Source organism: Xiphophorus couchianus, chromosome 10, assembly GCF_001444195.1.
Source record: "Xiphophorus couchianus chromosome 10, X_couchianus-1.0, whole genome shotgun sequence".
NCBI lineage: Eukaryota > Metazoa > Chordata > Actinopteri > Cyprinodontiformes > Poeciliidae > Xiphophorus > Xiphophorus couchianus.
The window spans coordinates 5,789,970-5,804,640 of NC_040237.1; the positions used below are offsets into that span (position 1 = coordinate 5,789,970).

The 14,671-nt window shown below is 36.7% G+C and overlaps 1 protein-coding gene across 3 annotated transcripts in view; it reads right to left on the reverse strand.

The window, feature by feature from the left end:
* Positions 1-14,671, reverse strand: part of mta3 (metastasis associated 1 family, member 3) — a 38,689-nt gene that overhangs the window by 22,018 nt on the left and 2,000 nt on the right. For all 3 annotated transcript variants that reach the window (XM_028029793.1, XM_028029791.1, XM_028029794.1), the window contains 11 exons: positions 12,964-13,031; positions 7,936-8,029; positions 6,022-6,148; positions 5,789-5,852; positions 4,698-4,815; positions 4,472-4,574; positions 3,593-3,692; positions 3,089-3,277; positions 1,958-2,032; positions 1,161-1,219; positions 934-1,052 (listed from right to left, as the gene is read on the reverse strand). In XM_028029793.1, the coding sequence (XP_027885594.1) occupies positions 934-1,052; positions 1,161-1,219; positions 1,958-2,032; positions 3,089-3,277; positions 3,593-3,692; positions 4,472-4,574; positions 4,698-4,815; positions 5,789-5,852; positions 6,022-6,148; positions 7,936-8,029; positions 12,964-13,031 (1,116 nt within the window). The remainder of the gene's footprint in view (positions 1-933; positions 1,053-1,160; positions 1,220-1,957; positions 2,033-3,088; positions 3,278-3,592; positions 3,693-4,471; positions 4,575-4,697; positions 4,816-5,788; positions 5,853-6,021; positions 6,149-7,935; positions 8,030-12,963; positions 13,032-14,671) is intronic.

Sequence of the window (14,671 nt, forward strand, 5' to 3'; positions counted from 1 at the left end):
CGAATCCTGTTAGCGCACTGGAAAAATCAACATCTGTCCAAAGCGCCTTAAATAATTCAACTGGTATTTGAACTCCATTAGGACTCGCACGTAAACATCTGAAACGCTGTTTACACAGCTGGCAGGACAAAAGATAAACTGGTTTTAAGCACAAATGCATTTCAAAAAGTTAATATGTGTCAATGACTCAATTAAAAATCTAGATTAACCACTCACAGGCCGATATTTTAAGCAATTATTTTTGGTAACTTTTATAATTAGAGCCAACAGCTGCCAGACTTTTTCCTTTCACTCAACTTTCAGTTAATATTCTTACATACAGCATTCTGAACAGCTGCCAATTAGGGTTGCAACTAATGATTATTTCAATAATAAATTATTTTGGTGATTAATTGGATACAAAAAATTGGTGCATTTCACAGATTTCTCATGTAGCCACTTAAGCTCATTTTATAAAATATTAGAAACACATTAAAAATATTCAATTTATGCAAAAAAAAAAAAATTTATTTTGTTCAAAAAGAACTGAGTTATTTGTATTATTTATGTATTTACAGTATTGCATAAAATACACTTAAGTGGTTAAATGAAAAATCAATAGAATGTGTCCGTTGTCTTATCCAATTAATCGATGAATAAACAAAATAACAAGAGAATAATTGATTACTAAAATACTGGTTATTTGTAGCCTGAGACTAAAATATCCCACTACAGATTCTTTATAAAACAACTTAAGATGTTAGATATTTATTTTTTTATGTAAAAAAAAATAATTTTTTCAGAATAAATACATAAAAACTGAATTCAGGATTTTTCTTTTTAAGCCAAATACATCCTCATCAAAAAAACAATATTCTGTCACCCAGCAGAAAACTGAAACATTTCTTGGCGTTTTGTTCTGAAGCTGGGTTCATGTGGACAAACCAAACTTACTGTAGCAGCTCTCGCAGGCTCGGCCGCCTCCCGCTGCATGGAAGGCCCCGGGGCCCGCTCCGTTCACAGTCGCCATCTTACCGTTGGTCATCGAGATCTGGTTGGGGTTGGGTTTGTTGCTGTCGAGATAAAGAGCGATGTGAAAACGCTGCACTTTCAGTGCATACAAAATATGAAAAACATTTAATTTTACATTTTCATTTGAAGAACAAATGAAGGAAACTCACTATGTGGGGATATAAACCTGCTTCAGCTTGCTTTCTGCCTCAGCTGCCTTCAGTCTCTTCTGCTCATGGAAACACAGAGTGAATGTATTCAATAGGAAATCAAAAACAAGTCGCTCTGAACAGAAACAATACACGATCATCCGAAATTAGCTTTTTCAAAATGCCTAAAAAAGTTCCATCTCAGATCTTCCGTTTTCTGTGAGCTCTCGCTCAATACCTCAAAATCTGTGAGAGATTAAAGATACAGAATTACAAATCTAAGCAATAAGACAAAAGAAAACTTTTCCAAGCTGGGTAGAAGCTCATGTTTTACATTTATGGCTTTCCAAAGTCGTAGACATCAAATTTTAGACCAAATTTCTACCCTACGGACTTTTAAATTCAGTTTTATAGGCTCGCAAAGTTTAATACAAGACATAATTTAGTTTGAAAAGTTAAAGCTGAAGTTTTCAAAGTTAAACTCGAATCAATAATCCTTCCCTGGAGGTGAGAAACTACATTTGGAGCCTTTTTGTTGAGAGATTCTGTAAAGGAAAGCACAGAAGACGGCGAGCGTACATGTAAAACCTTCAGGTGGAACAAACAGCTTGGCTGCAGGAAGAAAGTTTGTTTTGAGTTCACTATAAGCTGCTTAAAAGGCTCCCTGTGGAGTTTTTATTCATTTGTAAAGGGTCCTGATTGTTTTCGGTCTTGCATGAACACGGTAAATATAATCTGTAATTTCACACAGCAGCTCTGAGCTAATTAACACCGAGAAGCTGAATATCTCCAAACACAAATCACTGCAGCAGCCTCACCTGTTGCACATATCTGTCTGTGGTCTTCCACATGTAGTAGTACTCTATGATGCTGGTCAGGGACTTCCATGGCAGCTTCACGACGCAGGAGGAGCCAAGCACATAGTGAAGGTTGGAGAGGGAGACGGAGAGCAAATTAATGATATTAATACCTCATGTTCCTGCCATCTGGGCGCAGAGCGTTCATGTTTATTCATGAGACGTCGTGACCACAAAGGCTGGGAGCTACTGACTTCGCTCGCTTCGGGCCGCAGACGACACGCACGCAGTGATTCACATGCTTAATAAGTATTCATGAGCACCTGCTGCAGCCGCCCTAATTCAATTGTATCCTGGTTGTATTGTTGAAGTTCAATTAGAGAGAGATTAGAAAATGAAAGAGTCGTCCAGATGAGGATTGAGAGGGAAAATTGCAAAATTTGCACGTTCAAAAAAATTTAGGGATGAAACAATTAATCAAATTATTCATAACGAATTGATTATTAAAATAATCACTTTTACTAATTTAGTAATTGGAGTATACAAACTCAAAAAAGGCTACTTGCTGAAAGAACACCATACTCAGAGCAGTAATTAATCCAAAAATGTACAAAAGACATAGATGTTTTGCAACTAAGATAAAAAAAGAAAAAACACCTTTATTTTGTCATAGTTTTAGATTCCTCTGGTTCAAATTCTGTTAAACAAATCTTCAAATTAGCACCTTCTGCATCCATTTATTAATCGATAAAGACAAAAAAAAGTCAAAATTAAGCAGAAAGAGCTGAGCTTTTCGAGGTATTTTTTAAGCTGCAGATGTATCCTTTGCTACAAATGATCAAGTATGCACTAAATTAATGCTTTTAGTGCATTTTATGGCAATAAAATGTTTGTTTTCTTATTTAAAAAGAAACTTAATTATTTATTTTTGATGTTATTTCTAATAATGTATAAGAAATATCTCAGATTTAACAGATTAACTGATTAATTGTCAGAACAACTAATTGTTAGCTGCAGCCCTAATAAAACTTAGTCTGTGCTCTGTTTAAAATCTGCAAAGGTTTTGAAGTTTCTCACAGCAGATCAACTTTAAACTTGCACATAATTAACACCAAAGTCGCAATTAAGTAAGAAAACGAAGCAAACACCTACAAAGTCTTGTCGGATGTCGTTGAAGTCTTTCCCATATTTCTCCAAAGCCTCTTCAAACATGGCCGCTTCCGAGGCGCTCCACTCCTCCATCTCATCCCTGCAGAGCACCGGGCCGCCCGCCGGGACCAGAACGCTCAGAGCGCTGGACAGGTCGTAGTTATGACGATGCAGCGTGTCCATCGCGTGGAACTAAGAGAGAACAAGGGTTATGATGAAATCCTATTTAGGAAGCAGCAGCGTGAAAGAAACAGAAGCACCATTTAGAGCTTCTTCTAAAACATTAAAACACTTAAAGCAACTTGCAGGGTCCTAAATAGAGATGCTAATATTGAATGCAACAGAAACTTAAGCATTTATCCAAACATCCATCCCAGATACCTTAATCTGATTAAGATTGAACTCAAAGTGCTTAAGAGTGCATCTCCTTGATTGAAGCATGTTTAAAGTGAAAATGGTGGGTCGTCTGAATGGTGCGTCTCCAGAAAGAAAGCGTGCCTGACTCACCAGTGTGATGTCTCGAGAGGCCGCAGCTGCGCTCATGTGCAAGCTTGGTTGTCGAACTGAACTGCTGCAGTCCAGCGCTCGGGCAAAGGTCCCAACCGCTCTGAAAAAACCCAACGACAAACAAGAAACCCGTGAAATAAAAGCAAACAGGTAGAATTTCCCCAGTTTCACTACAAATGCGGAAAACATGTACACAAATAAGAGCACCACTACTTTGATGATGAATTTTTACTCAAGTAAAAGTTAAAACAGAAAAAAAGTAGAGTAAAAAAGTACAAAAATCAATCATCTAATATTTAAAAAAAATACAGTATCAGACAGACCAAAATGTGTGGACATTTTGGCATTTTTAAAGTACCAAAATGAAAATAATTCATATAAATAACATAATTACAAAATCAAGCAAAAGAAACATTTTTCCAAATCAGTTTCTTTCAATATAAAACTTAAAAACTGCAAGACTGTCTGGTGAATGTTTGGTTAAAATATATTTGCTCTACATTCAGTAAAATTACTCACGGTGGGTAACTTTACCCAAAACTTACTCAAGTAATAGTAGCAATACTTTATAACAAAATTACTCAAGTAAAAAGTACAGTGTAATAAAAATACTCCTAAAAGTAAATTTTTTCCAATAGGATACTCAAGTAAATGTAACTAGTTACTACCAAACTCTAAACACTATTCATCCAGAAATATGCTTTATGTAAAACAGGTTATAGTTAGAACTACATTTGTTCTTTAAATGTTTAAATTAAATGAGAAAATTAACATCAGACATAAGAAACAGCTTAATTCAGCCAGGATGTATGATCTTTCTGACACCAGATTGGGTTTATGTGACCATGAGGCAGCAATCCGAGCAGAAAGGTGACCTACCGTGCCACCACTAGGAACTGATCTATCTGTTTGTCGGTCAGAGGACACTCTGGATCCCAGAGCTTCTCTTCCAGTTTGGACTGGTCCCTGTCATCTGCCTCTCCTGCAACACAAAGGAAGCGTCTTACAGAGCGAACTGGAACATGATTACTTCAGAGAAAACAAGAAAAGGATAATAATCGGCCAAAATGTTCAAGTAAATTTCAAACAATAAACTGCGACGTACCCTCCTGCAACATTTCAGGTACATCTGCCTGAAAGCGCGGCCCCACTCGGATCTCTCCCTTATCGGCCAGCAGGGTCTTCTGAGTCGGGTCGTACACCAGCGAGTAGAAGAAAGTGTCCTGAAGAGGAGAAGAAAGACGTCACTTCATACGGCTGCTCTCTTCTGTCAAATCCATGAAGCTACATAATCAATACAGTGCCAGACAATGTGGAAAAAAGAAAGAAAATCAACACCTTTCTGCAAGAAAAGCGTAGCTACATTTAAAAGCAACTGATAATTTGTCAGTAAATAAGAGGCGAGAATGTTTGTAGCGATTTATTCATTTGGCAGACGTTCTGAACTAACTGAACCAGAACTGGTTCAGTTCTGAACTAACTGAACCAGTTAGTTCAGCACTGAACTAACTGAACCAGTTAGTTCAGCCTTTCTTGGTCTTAAGTTATCCGTTATCTGAACAATCTGGTAATGTTGAATAAAATCTGATTATAAACAACTAACTGGGTCATTAGGGGATGTTAAGTCAAGTCTTTGAAGACTTAAATTATACATGTCGTCTAGTTTATCTATAACAACATGTAGCAGTAGGTTATGAATTCAAATTGTAATCTATGTAGTTAATCCAGAGATCCACTGGTGACCAGAATCAAAACAGACTAAAGCTACGTTCACACAGCAGCTGAATGCGACTCATATCCCAGTCTGAAGCACCCAATTCAGATCTTTTCATGCACAAAAAAATCTGATTTGCGTCACTTTTATATGTGTTACTAAGTCAGATACGTATCCAATTGTTTTCTGCGTTATAATTCTACACCGGCAGAAGCCAGACGAAGTACATCCAGATGTAAACAATGCATGAAAACTACAATTATCGAACAGAGTTTACCGTGAAAACAACCTAAATGAGATCAAATCTTTATAGGTTTATTTCAGCTTTTCATTTTGTGAAGCTAAACCAAGATAGAGTCAAATAAATTAGTTTAAAAGGAATCTAAAATTAGGAAAAAAGACAAGTGTGGTTTGTTATTCCATGATATTCAAATAAAAGATCAAGCAGCAGTAGCAGACGTCGTTCCCCCCCTTAGGCTTACCTCTTTGTCAAGGTATGAAAGAACGGCTTCGGTCTCGTTCAATAATGCGACGCTGCACTTCCCCCTGATGAAGAGGGAGAAAGGGAAGCACGCACCATGTAAAACATATTCAAAGGAAGTGGCCTGTAATGCATTTGTGGCTGAATGACTTGTCCACGTGCGCTGCCTGCAGATGACGAGCAGCGCAGTATAGAAAATGATCTGCATGCGTGTGAGAGCTTGTCTTTTAGTACCTGATGTGTGTCGCAGGTAGACTCTCATACTGTCGGGAGAGGAAGAGCTCTCTGTGACGAAGCTGGTGTTTCTGTTTGTCTGTGAGCTCGGTCTCTGTTGGGTTCTCCTTCTCTTCTTCCAACTCCTCTGCAAAAGGCACAAAGAGAAGAGACCAAATCAGAATAAACACACCAAAGAAACAAGCAGGAGGAGGAAAGTAAAACAAATTCAGGCCTAAGGGATGAATTTTGTTTTGTTAGATGAAAAAAGTGCTTCAAAATCAAAAACTTTCACTGGAATTTATGCAAGATTAAGAATGGACAAATGTTCAGTTTTTGAAGATTTAATTTTTGGAAAATCTGCATTTTTATTTTCACCAATAAACTCTTTGGGTTCCCATAGATCATGTCAGTTCGCCCAAAATCCACCATCTGTTTCACAGCTTCAATTTATTTGGACTTTGAATTCAAGTCAACTCTGACAGAATATTAGGATCAGGATAAGATTTTATTTTATTATTTTTTAAATAAAGTCATGATGTTACAAGAATACAGTCAGAGTAATACAAGAATAACGTCCTAATATTACAAGAATGAAGTCGCAATATTTGGATAATGAAGTCGCAATTTTATGGGAATGCCAACATCAAAAATAACAAATTATTCAAAATTTTTCTTATTGAAACAACCGGTCTGCACGACTAAAAAGGTTGGGGACCGCTGATCTACAGCACCGTATCTATCCATAAATACTGGATTTGCTGGTTTGGAGCAGCTATGATTATGATTACTATCAGTTATGCATTAAGCCTGATTTTTTTGTTTTGGTTTCAGGAACGAAAGGAATTAAACCAGTTTAAAAACAGGTGAGCTCATTGCAGAATTTTCCATTTCCTCCATGATGGAGCTTGAACACAATTTTCTGAGTAAAGGAGCTGCAGCTGCTTGAGGGAGGTCTCTAAAAAATGAAGTTAGAGGAAGCAGAGAGATGTAAGAAGCTATTTCAAAGGAAGCCTTATTTTCTAAAACTGCTCCACATATTAAAGACATATCTGTTTTGATTCGTCTGCCATGGAGCCTTCTGGAGAAGGAAATGTTGTCACCCTTCTGAAAATCTCAGTAAAGATTTATAAACCAACAGAAAAGGCATGCAGGAACTGCAAACACTGAATGTTAACGTAAGAAGTTAAAGATCATTAAAATATGGAATGTTAGTGGAATTACGTGTAACTGCAGAGCTGTGTAATTCCTACTGCTCTCATATAGAAGGGATGAGTCAAAATCTAATACAAATATTTAATAATTTATCAGGCTGAAAAGGCTCCTGTACCATTAATATAAGTCAACCTGATATTTTTTTCTCTCGAATATTGAATTATGTGGTGCTAAAGTTTATTTTTCTAACTGATCTTGAAGAAAAATAAAGATATTGTATTATATTCTAAGGTAGAATATAATCTTACTGAGCAATAATCTGCATTGTAAATAAGATATGTTGTAATTCTTGTTTGATGGTGAGTATAAGTACAAACTATAGGTTATATAAATGTATATGCTTTACATTGTTTTAAAATATATAAAAAATAAAAAAAGCATTTATTCTCAAGGTGTAGTGGCTTTTATTTTGCCATGGTGCGATCAACTACATGTAGAGGAAACCTATGTAGTGCTTTTTCAAATACAGGAACTTTAAAGTGCTTTACGCTACATTCACCCATTCATACACTGATAGTGGTAAGCTACATCGTAGCCACAGCTGCCCTGAGGCAAACTGACAAAAACGAGGCTGCCATTCAGTCGGCGCCACCATCAACATTAATACACAACGTTCAGTTCTGCAGTTTATATTCATGCACTTCTCTAAAGACAAATTTCATCTGCAACCGTTATTCATATTAGTTTAAGGTCTGAAAATGGTCCGAGCCAGCGACTCACTTGCGTGTTTATCTGCGAGCTGGATGAGGCTGTGAGAGATGTCTCTCCTTCTGTAGAAACAAACCACCTTGGCCTCGACATTCCCACTGGCGGTCTGAAATAAGAGAGAACGAAGATCAAGATTGGCATGAAGAAATGCGGCAAACAAGCCCATCTACACGACTCCAATTTCCCAGAAGAACCATCTCCTTTGTGCATCCGTCAAGTTGAGACAAGCGGGAAAGAACAGTAACGGTTAAAAAAAAAAAAAAGATGATTGATTTATTGTCACGTTGTATAATTAGTCCAACGGGTGGACTGACAAGTATTAAATGGCAAAACTGATGCTGAGTGATTTAATGTGGGAGAATTAAGGTGCATCTTAATAATAGAGAAAAAGCAATTTATTTCAGCTATTCAAACTCACTGGATGAAGTTAGGGTTTAGGTTCAGAAATAACAGTCTGATTCATTTAACTCAGGGGCGTCAAACTCATTTTTGGTTTGGGCCAAATCAACATCATGAATGCTCGTAAAGGGCCGGTTGTGCCAGAACGTATTGATAAAACTTGTTCACAAACTGTTAAAATGATCAATAAATCCTTAAAATTAAGTAATATTGAACATCTTTTTAGTCCTTCCAGGATATTACAATTGTTTTGTGATTTTTTTGCGATACAAATCGAAGTGTTTGTGGTACTAATTTGGAATTATTTGCGCTTTTTTATGTCTGTAAATGCGACTTTTTATTACTCGCTGCTTAGATCGTGGACTATAATCTGACATTTAGGCTGAGGCATCTGTTTAGTACATGTAAGAAAGTTTTGACAATTTTTATGGAAAATCTGCTATAAACTACCAATTAAATATTAGTGCAAAAAAAAAGTGTAGCGATTTGTTAATTTTGTGTGAATTTCCATGATAATTCTCATGAAACAGGAGTGATTAATTGATATAATTTGGCAGTAAACATAAAACCTGAATTGATTTGATAGATAAAGTGATATTTAACACATTTAGTGTTTAGTCTATAACTTAGAGCCACATAAAAAGTAATGGCGGGCCGGATATGGCCCACAGGCCTCGAGTTTGACACACAATTTAAACCATTGTTTAGATTTTACTGATTACATCTTAAAGTCAGTTCAGTTTTTTTTTTTTTACAAAATTATTAGTGCTAAATTAGACCAACAAAGTAAGGAAAGGGTGTTTTTAAATGTTTTTTTACAGAGCTAGCGGCCTTTCTCATTGGTAGCTGGACAAGAAGAAATGCAGAGAAAGGAAGAAATGTAGCAAATGTCTGAAACTGGAAAAGTTGCAGCCTTTGCATTCAGATTGTCTGCTTCATCAAAAGGTTTTGAACAAATTTGATAGTCTACACCAGTGGTGTCCAACTCATTTTCATTTTGGGCCATATCAAAAATCTGAATGTACTTAACCCTCCTGTTATGTTCCGGGTGAAACTGACCCTTTTTAAAGTTTAAAATTTTGTTTAAAATAGTTGGAAGTTGTTTTTTTTTTTGCATGAAACTTTTTCTATTTGTCTTAATAGGTGCACTCTACATATAAATTGAAAATTTAGTCATTTTGCACATTTGTACCAACCCATAGGTCAACTTTTTACATAGATACAGTTCGGGTCAATTTGACCCGGCAGTCAGGTTAAAGTGCAAAAAAAGTTTTAAAAATGTCCAATTCTTTATGTTTCCTTGCAGCTATGAACCATATTTCACCACACACACACTCACACACACACACAACGCACCCCACACACACAAGACACACACAAGCCCACTTTCTCACTACTCTCTTTACTTCACAAGGAAACTGCGAGAAAGCAGGTGTTCACACAACTTTTGATGGGAATCTTTTCTGTTCCCATTGACAAACTCCACCCGCACTGAGTGACACTCAGTAGAAATGGAGGGAAACATAAATACACTCTGCATGACTCATTTATCTTGATTTTAATCAGCGGGTCAATTTGACCCTGAACAGTAGGTGTGTCTCAAGTTCAATTATAAAAATCACCCATTGAAAAAAAAAAAAAGGTGTAATATAAAACTTTTTACCAAAGATCAATTTCAAGGAAATTATAGTTTTTTTGTGTCTAGGTTTTTTTCAGCAGACATTAAAAATGTAAATTCCATTTTTTATGTCCAAATGAGTAAATGAGCAGGTTGTTGTGATTGATCCTTAATTTCTGAGAAATAAAAAAACATCATTGCACAAATATTGATTGAAATGGTTAGTATTGGAGTTAATAATCAGATACAAAAATGTTTTGGAGGATTTTTTTGGTTTCTGACACTATTGCATGATTAAACACTCCCCGGGTCAAATTGACCCACGAACATTTTTTGCTGTACCCTACAAACAAACACAACAGGAGGGCTGGCTGGACTAAAATGTATTAATAAAACCAAATAAATTGCTAAAATATCAATACAAAACTGCTTGTTTCAGCATTCAATAAGTGTAATATTGAACATCTTTTCACATTGATCAGTCCGTCCAGGATTTTGCTATTTTATCGTGTGTGTTTTTGCTATCAAAATCACAGATTTTGTGGCACTAATTCAGAAATATTTGTAAGGACTTTGTACGATATTTGCACTATATAGATATGATGTTAAATGTATGATGCTAAATGTGACTTTTTGTTAATTACTCTGTCGGTCACGGACTACAACTTGACATCAAGTAAGGCTGAGGCAGCAGTCACTTAAACCCAATATTTCTGGACAATTTTGAGAAAAAATTCCAGTAAAATCTGAAAAAAATGTGGGGATCGGTTTTTCGGATTTATGAAAAACTGGAGGGACGTGTTGATGTAATTTGGAGTTTAGAGGGCCACATAAAAGGCTACAGCAGGCCAGATTTGGCTCCCAGGCCTTGAGTTTGACACAAGTGGTCTACACCAGTGTTTCCCAACCCTGGTCCTCAAGGCACACTGTCCTACATGTTTTAGAGGTTTCCCTGCTTTAATCTGCCTGATTCAACTGATTGCAGTTCAACAAACGTCTGTTAATCAGTCATCAATTGAAATCAGCTGGACTGAAGCAAGGAAATTCCTAAAACATGCAGGGTAGTGTGCCTTGAGGACCAGGGTTGGGAAACACTGGTCTACATCATCATGCAGTCCGTTGCCGAGTCGATAGTAGTCAATCACTGGAACCCTCCCTGAAGAGGTCAAGCCACAGAAAGGTCACTGCTGAAACTGCTGGCTGTTCAAAGTGCTCTAAGCATAACAATGGACAGTTTTGTGGAAGAAAAATTGTGCAAAGTCAACAGGGAGAGTCACAATTTTGAGAGGATTGCAAATGCAAAGCTCATTGAAGAGTTTGAGGACGATTCATTAAAAGTGGCTTTATATATATTCAGGTCCGATTTATGTGATATTTCACTTCTCAATAAGAGAGAACGACTGAAACATTGGAGCCGAACTAAGACTGAAGAAAAAGTAAAGAGACACAGAACCAAGGTTTTTGAGGTCCAGGGTGAAGTTTTAACATTCAGTGATGATTTGGGATGACAGATCATCTGATGGTGTTGGCCCTCTGTGTTTTCTGGAGTCAAAGGTCAAACATAAAATACAGTCTCAATGCAATTTACATAAATGTTTGACACCTTTAAGGTTTATGTTGTTCATTTAGGTTTTGTTTTATGTTACTGCTGGTTTTGCTTGGTGTTTTGTATCCATGTGATTTAGTTACTTGTCTTTGCATCTCATTTAAAAACACAAAAGAAGCAATAAACAGATTTTGGAAAAAAAAAAAGTCAGCACACAGCCACCAACCAAGAAATTTTAGAGCACTTTATGTTTCTTTATTGAGATGATTTTATTTTCCAGCAGGACTTGTCATCTGCCCACGTTCCCAAAAGTACAACTACTACTTTCATTAATAATGATAAAATCACTGCGTTTGATCAGCTAGTAAACTAGACAAACCAAAACCGCATATGGCAAATTTATGGAGTATTGTTCAGAGGAAGATGGGAGACAACAAAGCAAACAATGCAGATGAGTCGACGGTTCATCACCTCTATGAAACACAAAAGGAGCCCCAACCAATTATTAAGTGTGTATAATGAACAGTACACAAACTTTCTTTTGAGTTGCATAAAAAATAATCATCAAAATGTACTATAATAAATCTTTGAAGTTGATGTGCGGGCGTGTGTGTGTAATGAATCTATATAATCCACCAGTTTCACTTTTTGGTCATATTTTAATTAAACAAGGTGCATGTTTTTTTGCCATCAGCAGATCTGACCAGGTGTGTTTTTGATTACAAAATAAGAAACACACAGCAAAGCAATACCAGCAGAAGTCATGTTACTCTTCTCTCACTATCTCAAGTTTATTTAGCAAACAACAAAGATAAGCGACGTATAAGCTCTTTTTTCTTTGCGAAGCAGCAATATTACACTGAATGTCTTCATTGAGAGCAAAGTGCAGCCAAAGTCGAATTCCTTGGTTGTGTGGAAAACAAAGAGCCTGATGCAGCAATTTCCCTTTTTGTCTCTATTACATTAATAAAAAATGTTTTCTTGTTTAATAAATAAGACCTTATTTGACATTTTCTCACTAAATATTAATTTCCAATTTAAGTATTCAACTCTATGAAAGCAAGTCAATGTTTTGGTTTGCTTTGTGTTGCCTTAGCTGACACACCCCTTGCATATATGTTAAAAGAGGAACCTGTATACGTGACCAAGCTGGAGCAGCATCAGATCATGTTGCAGATTTATTCCAGCTAAAAGCTGGTATCAAATTCTAGCTAACCATGCATGCTAAGCACAAATACGTGGGCTTTAAAAGCCTTTATTACAGGTATTATTACGTCAACAAGCGCACACGCCCTTACAGGTGTGTCCAGTAATGGAAAAACGACAGTTGGGAAACAAAGGAACACCTGTCAATTTCAGTCAAACAATTAACACTTAAAATACCAGAACGCACATAGACAGAGGGGCAATAGGTGGAGGTTGCAGGCAGGAATCCAAGTTATTCCCTTCGGCACAAAAATGACAAACAATGCAGTACCTTGTTGAGTTCCTCTATCCGACGGATCAGGTAAGGGTTACTGGAGGAATTTTCAAAGAAGACGTAATCTGCAACGCCAAACAAGAGGTCATCAGAACATCATAGCCAAAATAAACACATCACAAAACAAATCCCTCTTCAACTATAGGAACATTTTTATTTGTGAGGATGTAACAAAAATGACTCCCAGTGAATTACAACCAAAATAAAATATGCAAAAGCAAATTTATGAAATACTGTAAAGCATGATTTGTAGCTCTGAGACAGTTATCAGAAAAGTTGGACTATGGGTGTAGAAATCCTGTAACCTTTAAAAACATTAGCCAATTTCACATTCTTATCCTTCCTTTTACCCGTTCTCTATTGTTCATGTAGACCTAAATTAACATTTTCCAACAGCATCTAATTCAGGGGTCTCAAACTCCAGTCCTCAAGGGCTGGTGTCCTGCAACTTTTAGATCTGCACCACACTTGAACAGAATAATTAGGTCATTAGCAAGGCTCTGGAGAACTGATCTACACAAGGAGGAGGTAATTAAGCCATTTCATTCCAGCGTTTTTGTACCTGTGGCACATCTAAAAACTGCAGGACACTGGCCCTCGTGGAGTTTGAGACCCCTGATCTAATTGAACAGTCAGACTATGACAGCGTTTCTCAATTCCGGTCCTCAGGCACCCCTGCCCTACATGTTTTAGGTGTTTCCCTTCTGCTACACACCTGGATTGAATCTATGGGTGATCAACAGGTTTCTGCAGCACTTGATGGTCATGCAATCATTTGAATCAGCTGCTCTGGAATAGAGGCACATCTAAAACATGCAGAGCAGGGGGGCCTGAGGACTGGAATTGAGAAGCACTGGACTATGAGAACCATAATGGAATAGTTTATATCAAAGCTTGTCCATGTATTACAGTGACCTAGTCAAAGTCCAGACAGGAATCCATCTGATCTGTGGTAAGACTTCAAAACTGATCTTCAGAAATCCCCTCCATCCAATCTGACTAAGTTTCAGTTAGTATTCAAGGAAGAACTGTCAACATTTTCTGTATATAACATGCAATAGAGACTTGCAGCTGACACTGGAGCATAAAGTGGTTCTATGAAGTGGAGTCATGATTTATATTTCTAAAAAAAATAATTATTTTTTAAAAATTTATAATTTTTGTTTTACTTCATAGTTATGCATAACTTTGTGTTGACCTGTCAAATATACTCTTAAAATAAAATTTTGAAGATTATTTCCACAAGTTGACCAAATATACCAAGGGTCTGAAAGCTTCTGCAAGGAAGCAACTTAAATAAATGTAAATATTGCCCTAGTCAAAAAGCATCATTAGTCATTTTCACAGACTCAAAATCCAAGATGCTCCTGACATGCTAAACGATTAGCAGCAGGCGGTTCACATGTGATTGTCACTGTTATAGACCTACTACCGCTTTCCCTGTGAATAAAAACTGATGATTATGTAAATAAGAGTTCAATAGAAAAATGACGGCTGCTTAAAACTTCCTTTTTTTAACAAAAGGTGATATTTCTGAGACTGGTGTTGGTTTAAGATGGCAGCTTCGGTCATAATTTATTTCTGTTACTATTCCTCAAAAGTCAAATTTCAAAATGAAATTGAATTCCATCCAAAAACAGAGATTTAGACAACGATCCAGCCTATTTTCTGCTTAGCCTAAGTAAGGTGCAACTGACTCTTGTCT